This window comes from Rhamphochromis longiceps, linkage group LG17 (genome assembly GCF_057381845.1).
Source record: "Rhamphochromis longiceps isolate RC_006_pf linkage group LG17, R_longiceps_female_GT1.1, whole genome shotgun sequence".
NCBI classification, from domain to species: domain Eukaryota; kingdom Metazoa; phylum Chordata; class Actinopteri; order Cichliformes; family Cichlidae; genus Rhamphochromis; species Rhamphochromis longiceps.
The window spans coordinates 42,333,882-42,342,596 of record NC_140573.1 but is presented as its reverse complement, the minus strand read 5'-3'; the positions used below and the strand labels follow the sequence as shown (position 1 = coordinate 42,342,596).

The 8,715-nt window shown below is 41.8% G+C and overlaps 1 protein-coding gene across 1 annotated transcript in view; it reads right to left on the bottom strand.

Moving 5' to 3' along the window:
• Positions 1-1,951: 1,951 nt before the first annotated feature.
• Positions 1,952-8,715, bottom strand: part of tmem178bb (transmembrane protein 178Bb) — a 71,451-nt gene continuing 64,687 nt past the window's right edge. Inside the window, exons 4-5 of the mRNA XM_085386915.1 lie at positions 6,887-7,024; positions 1,952-5,349 (exon numbers count right to left, since the gene is read on the bottom strand). Coding sequence (XP_085243041.1) covers positions 5,099-5,349; positions 6,887-7,024 — 389 coding nt within the window. The 3' untranslated portion in view covers positions 1,952-5,098. The remainder of the gene's footprint in view (positions 5,350-6,886; positions 7,025-8,715) is intronic.

Here is an 8,715-nt window from a genome sequence, read left to right as displayed (position 1 = left end):
TTCCTAGTTTTTCTCTTAAAATTGGAAAAATATACGGTGACTGAAAACTGTGGCTCGTGTTAGCTGCATTAAAAATGCATAGAACATTAATTTGGATTATAAAAATCTAAGATCGGGGAAACCTGCAGTCAGCTGAGACTGAATACGTCACCTGGATGAGCGACGAAACGTTTCTCCCACTGAAAACATCCAGATGAACAGAATCAACAGAAAAACTACTTTATTTGCAGTATTTGATCATAATTTCATTTGTTGGCCCATCCTCTTTGGACGACTGTCTTTTTAATGTTGACTGACACTGAATTATTTAATAAAACAGTTTATATGTGATGACGACGTCTGCCTAAACATGTCTTACTTTTGCTTTTGCCGTGTGTCGGACATCATGAGGAAACCGACATGGACGGAGCATGAAACTGTCTCCACACTGCAGTGGATTTACAATATCATATGTTGTATATATTCTCAAACCGCCCATCCATACACACACAGAGAAAACCAAAAAATCAAACGGTCATAATTCATACAGATTAAGTGAAAATAGCCATCGTGACATCACCCATTGATTTGATACGATCAGTCAGAAGCTTGAGTTTGGAACCTTCATCATTAACATCTCAGTTTATTGGAGCCAGAAGCTTATTTGAACCATTGTACACATATTTGTTTATGATGTTTCAAATCTGAGTTACATAAGGTTGTTTTAAACCAGCAATGATGAGACTTACAGTTAGGATTAGGGTTCGGAGTAATCCTAATTCATAACGGCTTCATTTCCCGACAGAAGTTTACTTTCCTTTGTATTTGTTAAAACATTGGTCCATTGGAGCCAAAGACACTGGAGAGTCATTGGCTATAGCAGCCTTCACTGATATTGCACTTTAAGGCCTCATTGATCCAGCTTGATGGCGAGGTTCATCTCACACGCACAGCTCAGACGGCGCCTGACACTTTACGTGTGAATTCAATGTGGAGACAAAATATTTGTATCTGGAACATTGTTGAATTTACAGCCACACAGTTTCATCTGCTATGCTGTGTCTGAAATGATTCCCTTTTAGCCTAATCAGCTGTGACCCACCTTTGATAAGGATATTATGTGAGGCAGCTTTGATATGATGAAGCAACAAGCATACCAAAGGTTTTCTGCTATCAAAGGTTAATTCTGTTTGTGTTTGTGAAGGTTCTCGGACATCCAGGTCGTTGTAATCTGAGGGGGAAAGAAAAGCAACGAGTGAAAGAAGCCATCTATGCGTCCACTGTGAACAGCCATCCGTGACGAGAGGGAGTGGCTTATGACACCAACTGTCTGCCACCTATAATCTGGTTGTGAGATCCCTCCACACGTGTGAGTTCCTGTCACAGATAATCCTCCATTTGGAGCCGTCCCATATGGAAAAGAAATAGTAAAAACTTATATGTGATTACTCATGAAAGTGGCCACTTTCTCATTACTTTCATACATTGTTTTAGTATCCAAAACATACAAGTTTCATTATATAATTTTTCAAGGGATCTCATATCTGTTTTCACTCTTATATGCTTTTCACACAAGACAGATACAAACTTTATAAGATTTATATATATCTTTTCCATATGGGGTGGTATAACCAAGATTTACAAAAGAGACCTTTTTAGTCAATATGACCCAAAATGAGTGACTGAGCCAATAAACTCAGCAGGACAGTATTTACAGGGGTCACGTCAGAAAGCCTTTCCCATAAACTTCTATAGGACTGCAAGTCTGTTTGCAACCACAGCTGTTGCCATCTGGTGGCAGATGAATGCAGGTTTTCATGAACTTAGCTTTATTTTTCTGACACATAAGCTACACCCATGTTTTCTACTGGGTATGTTTTTAACTAATATATTTACTTACTGTACATGACTTATGTGGGATTGTACGTATTGTTGGAATTGTTGTTATTTTTATCATAAAGGTCCCAAATTTCCGGAAACACTAAAAAAACGTCTTTCAGGTAACTTTGGAACTCAAAATGTGTCCCAGCTCATGAGCAGGATTAAAGGAACGCTGCCAGCACGGGTGCCAAACATGATAATCTTATAAAACTGGGACTTGGGAATATCAGACACTACATCCTCATGTTTTATTTACACTCCTGAAAACCATTCATGATGCTGAATTCATTTGTTACAGGACAAAAAATCAATAATAAAATAAAATTAATGAAGAAAGTCTAAAAAGAAACAACAAGCTTCTTTCTGAGGATGATACACATCTGCTGTCACTGCTATGAAAACAGACAAAGAACATTTTAAATAACAGAGCTCCTGCCTTCTAGAGAAATATTCCCATACAAGTAAACGACTTTCTCAATTCTAATATTTTCATTTTAGATTTTGTCACAGACAGTCTCATCTATTTTTGCTCCTCTACTGACTGTGATGGATTGCCTTTGCCACTTGGTTCCCATACGATGTGGATCTGAGATACACTATGTGCACAAAAGTATTGGGCCACGAATACCATGAAGCTCTGATGCATAGTTTTTGTCCTGATGATTCCACAGGACGTTGTTAGATCAGCAGACTGGTGGTGACTTAACTTAACTACGAGCATCATTTGCCACTTTATATGATCTGCTTTCTCATGGTTGAGTCACTTTAGTTCCTAAGAGGTTCCACTTTGCAATAATACCACTTATAGCTGACTGTCGAATGTCTAAGATGGAAGAAACAAAAACAGACTTAGGGTGGTTTAGTATGAAAGCACCACGCTCAAATTCTGTGAGTACGGTGCTCAAAATCTTTAGGATGACCCACTCTTTTACAAATGTCTGTGACCACAGACCAGGTGAACAGGTTTGGAGTTGATAGATCTGAGTTCATGATTGTGGCAGTCTGTGACTTACTGTGGCGCAGTGTTTGTCCACAAAATAATGTATTTCATTTTTTCTCACATTTTTCATTTTTTCTCATAAAGAGCATTTTGTCTTGAGATAAAAAGATGTTTCTTTGGAAATGTCGGTTTACTTGTATGTGAGTATAAGTGTTATAAGACATGTTTGACCAGCTGACCATCAGTGCTGAAAGAAAAAGGCAGTTCGATAATGATGTTAATTCAAACTAAGCAGTTTCTGACAGTAGCTGCTAATCCACACAGTAACCTGGTGTCAGAGAACTCCATCATGTTTCTTAAGCAACACATAGACAAAACTATGAACAAGAACAAAAACAACACAGTATCAGTAATGACCAATTGATGTCCAAAGCTAGAAAAACATGATCCAAGTTGTAATTAACCTAAATTATTCTGAACAGATCCCAGTACAGTGTTTGCTTTAAGTCTTGGCTGGATACATTGTAACATGTCAGTAGATAGATCCAGTGGGAAATGAAATCGTCGCCTGCCTCTCAGTGGTCCCGTCTCATCTTCAACACGTCATAGTTCTGTATCACCCCAATATAACACACCCGCTCTACTTTAGACTTACAGTGAGGGCTGGATCCTCTGACTGAATCCTCCCTTAACTAACCAATCGCAGCAGATGGCCCCGCCCCTCCCTGAGCCTGGTTCTGCTGGAGGTTTCTTCCTGTTAAAAGGGAGTTTTTCCTTCCCGCTGTCGCCAAAGTGCTGCTCATAGGAGTTCATATGATTGTTGGGTTTTCTCTGTATGTATTATTGTAGGGTCTACCTTACAATGTAAAGCACTTTGATGTGACTGTTGTGATTTGAACTATATTGAATTGAACTGTCTGTCCCTGGTACGGGACTGTGGTATTTAGAGTCTCCGCTTTCACAAACTGGATGTTGGCAACAACTGCCTGCTGGATTCAGTGTTGGTGAATTGATGATGTGAGTAAATTCAAGCCCATGTGTTTGTGATTCATGGTTCGTGGCTGAGATCTTTCTTCCTTCTTCTAAGATGAGACCTTTCAAACCTTATGCTTAGATACTGTTTCGAGAAGGCCCTGCAGATAACCTGCTGATCCCCAGGGACAAGAAGTGTTCTCATTAGATGTAATTACTTAAACGTTCCCTAGATGTTCAGCAGAGCTAAACGTGCTGTTCCCTTTTAAAGCGACTTCTTTATCTGCCGGGTCAACTGGGGCTCTCCAGAAAAGACGGGGCAGATGTCAGTTTGGTTAAACGGGATACTGCAGCTTCCTGTTTCATCTCACTGCTGATCAAAGCTTCTGTTTCCCTACATACTCAGGCTGAGGCGCTGCTTTGTCAAGTTGATCACTCTTTTGTAAAGACTTGAAAATAACTCGTCTCAACATGTCTGCACGTAAACACACACACACACACACACACACACACACACACACACACACATTTAGCCTTATGACTAGAATGAAAAAATTAAACACATTTGCATTGAGCGAGTCAACAGTTCATTCACAACATGAAGGTTCAGTAAAAAGCAAAACAGTTTCAGTAAAAGAGGAATGCATGTATGAAACGTTAGATTAGGATCATTCGCTGGAATGTGCTGCACCGACACAAAGATGGAAATAGTCCAATGCCTGGTTGTCATTTCTCTTGAATATTCTGTACAATAATGTACATCAGTGGAAGTCCTGGATCTTCTCTTCTGGATCTTGCCTGTTACTAGTAACTGGAAGGACCCCAGAAGTTGGAGAATTCATGTGATCCCACTCCCGCTAGTCACATGGTTTCATGTTTGATCCACTGGCTTGTGAAATATTCCACAAAAAGCTTTAAAAGATCATAAGAAGGTTCCACCAGATCTTTACTTGATCTTCTGAACAATCTGTTAATCCATTAGCGTCTCCACAATCACAGTAGACCAGTAAAGCACTCACTCGTTACAATTTAGTCTTTCGTGGTCTCCATATCATTTCTTTCACGTCTTTCCTGGTCACGATCCATTTCTGCATCTACTCCACAAAATAAAAATAAACACAACTTTTAATTTTTGATATTTCTTCAGTTCTTCAGGTTTTTTTCTTGTATTTTCAAGATATCAAGACACCCATTTTAAACAAACACACACACAAAATCTGTAACCAGGATAGAGTGGATATGAGCTGACACATGGAAACATGGAATAGCTTGTTTGTTTTGTCTGTCTGTCTGTGGGTTCAGCTGGCCTGGCGCACGCAGCCAGCTTTAGCACACGGTGCCGTTCTCCTGTCGAGATTTGGGACAGGTAGACCTCGGTATTGGTTGAACAGAGGGCGCGAGAGTGCAGAAGAAGCCAGAGATAAGTGTGAGGCCGAGGCCTCCCCAGGCGCAGAACATGGACCAGCCGTAGCCGTGGCCGATATCATCGGGCAAGCTGTACAGGTACCGCGGGTAACGGGAAAGCTCGAAGTTGATGCCAGCGACGCAGGTACAGAGGGAGATGATACAGAAGGTTCCTGCAAAAACAACAAGATGTTGAAAGATGTGATATCCGTGGTGAGCACCGGCAGCAGGAACTGAACAGGTCACATCATGCAAAATTTAAAATACAGTTGCAGCTGCTTTAATACTTTTAATGCCGATTATCTTTGAATAGATCCCAAACACACTGTAACTTTTTCCCTGCGTTGTGTTCACTGGAAATGCTTCACCTAATGCATTAAGTGTTATTATTATGAAGTATCCATGAAGTATTTGTGAGAATTCACAGTGAAAATGTCACAGTGGGCTGTGGTAGAACAGCAAATACAATTATGATTTTGACTTCCCACAATAAAATGAGCATGACTGAGCAAAGTTTCAAATCCAAAGCTAAAGCACATCACACACTCCCTAAATGAGTGCCTGCATGTTAGTCACAGCCTAGTGCAGCCCTGGATGATGCAAACACAACAATGACGATTTGGGATAAGGCCACGGATCATTAAACTGTTGAAGCACTTGGTTATGAACATTTTCCATCCTTCACTTTTCATCGCTTCAGTTTTTCAAATAGTTCTTCTATGTCATGTTTTCTTTCTGAAATTCTCTCTCACACAGTTGAATGAAAAGATCAGAAACTGAGTAAAATGACAGATTCAGCAGGCGAACGAACAGTTATTTCCCCATCTTCACAGATCCTCCGTCAGACACATGTACAAGACCATATACTGTGCACATTGCTGTTGATCAATGAGCCGACCTCCCAGCCCACTGTTCCTTCAGTGGTGCTGGTTTCAGTCATTTGTGCAAATGTCCTGTTTATAAGGTTGAAACCTGCAGTCAGCTGATGATGATGAAACGTTTCTCCCACTGAAAATGTCCAGATGAGCAGAATCAGCCTTTTGGAATCTGGTCGAAGGCTTTGCTTTCTCTTTGTGTCTCCCTGTCCTCTCTCTGTGCTTGTGTGTCTGTGTCGATGTTGATGAATCAGTTACCTTTTCCCAATGATTTCGTCAAGAGGCACTACTTAGATGGTGGCTGAGGTTCAGTCTTTGCTGGATCATTGAGCGACGCTGTTAATAAAACTCCGGTTCTTTAGTCTGGTGTGTTTTCCTTGCAACTAATGTCACCGTTCTTCCTCTTGTGTACAGACCTTCCCTGGATTGTCCCGTCCTCTGAGTGCTTGGAGAGACTGTTGTGCATGATTATAAGAACCCACCAGAGGTGTTTAAGAGCAACAGGGCCAAGTTAGTGTCAGCAGCAAGTCAGTGGAGAAGACTGCAGTTCTAAAATGCATCAAACCCACTGGAGAGCAAAGTGGGAGTGAGGGAAAAACACCAGGGTTTGTAGCCATGGTTCATTTTGTGTAAGAAAATATAGACTTTGAATCATTTGAATGATGATAAAAATATTTCAACAAACATAAAGGCAGAGAAAACTGCATAGGTCCTTGAGTCAGAGGTCCAGGTGCCTTTGCTGCCCCCGTCAGGCATGTGTGTGTGTGTGTGTGTGTGTGTGTGTGTGTGTGTGTGTGTGTGTGTGTGTGTGTGTGTGTGTGTGTGTGAGACTCACCTCCCATTAGGAAGAGGAGGCCGGCCACATATTGCATGAGGCCTCGGTCCCAGCAGCAGCCCAGCAAACCAATGACCCAGCCGAACAGGATGATGGCCACAGCCATGCCCATGAAACCAGCTGTCATTCGCCGCAAGTCTGAGGAAAGACATTAAGTGAGAAATTGAGTGTTATGGTCATCATCAGAATAAATGCTGCAGCTTATTTATTCTGTTTGAGTGACGAGAAATCAGAATATATTAGTCATGACAGAAACAACACGTGAATAGTTCATGACCTTGTTTTATTGTTGTTGCAAATAAACACTTTGTTTTTTTAAAGTATTATTTTAAATAGACATGCGCTTCATTTAACTTACACACTAGCAACATCTTCGGGAAAAGTTAGAAAAGAGGCAACAAAATACTGTGAAGATTATTGAAACATGTCAGTAACATTTCAAAGACCACACCCTGCATATATTCCAAAAGCATGGATCTGTTGTAAAGAGTGAAATCCAGTACGTTCTGGACCTGAGAGGAAAGCTACACGTGTTCGGGATGTTATCACCAGAGAATCTGCCTCGGGCACAGCAACGTCAGCTGTACAGCCGAGGAGCTCGACTCAGGCAGTTTTCATCAGGAGGTAAAGGGCTTGTACTGCTTTCTTTATCCAGCTCAAAGTTACTCGCCAAGTGACGAGGACCCACGTGGTCACACGGCGAGTGGGGTGGGCGGACGGGGTGGAGCCAAACAGATATATCACTCTTAAAAGCATGGAGAGAAGCTCTGCTGCAAATGACCAGCTACAAACCAAAACAGAGAGACAGGATGACACAGAGTACCCTCTGGAGGTAGCAACAGGGCAACCTGATCTGGAACTAGATTCAATTCTATTCTATTCTATTTCTACAGCGCCAAATCACAACAACAGTCGCCTCAATGTGCTTTATACTGTAAGGTAGGCCCTACAATAATACAGAGAAAAACCCAACAATCATATGACCCCTATGTGCAGCACTTTGGCGACAGTGGGAAGGAAAAACTCTCTTTTAACAGGAAGAAACCTCCGGCAGAACCAGGCTCAGGGAGGGGCGGGGCCATCTGCTGTGATTGGTTGGGGTGAGAGAAGGAGGACAGGATAAAGACATGCTGTGGAAGAGAGACAGAGGTTAATAACAGGTATGTAATTAAGATAACTGAGGCCGCAGAACAAAACAAGGACTATCAGCTGCAGCTGAAGATGGAGGAGTAACAGCATCCTCTCATCCAGCATTTCTAAGCTCTTTTGCCAGCTTCAATGGGTAGCAAAACCTGTGTCCCATGACCAGGGTGATGAGGCCTGCACATCAGTGTCAACTACGATCAAAGGATAAAGGGAGTAAAATGAGCATCTTTGCTAAATGAATTCATATTTTAAATTACTGATGGTTGAAAGCAGAGAAAGAAACCTGCTGGAAAAAAGGGACATGATCCAGTTTGGTGCCTGGATGTCATTTCTCTCTTCTGCCAAGCAGGACGGCATTTTTGTCTTCCAATGTACAACACGAGTCTGTGTGTGAAAGGCCATGAAACTAAGCAGATTGCACAGAGGCGCTGACAGACAATGGCTGCGCAGCATTATTACGGCAGAACTGTCTTATTGGCTGCTGTGTGTCCCTTTGATAGGCCACACTTCTGGCACTGCTGATAAAACCAGACTTGTCTGACTCAGCACTTTTTGACACAAGATTTTCTTAATCTTTTCAGGTCCATTGCCAAGTTGCTAAGTGAGCGACTCTCCAGACTGGAGCCAGAAAGCCATTTGAATGAGTCAAAGGCAGGAGAGGAAGTGAGGGGGAGGCAGAGAGC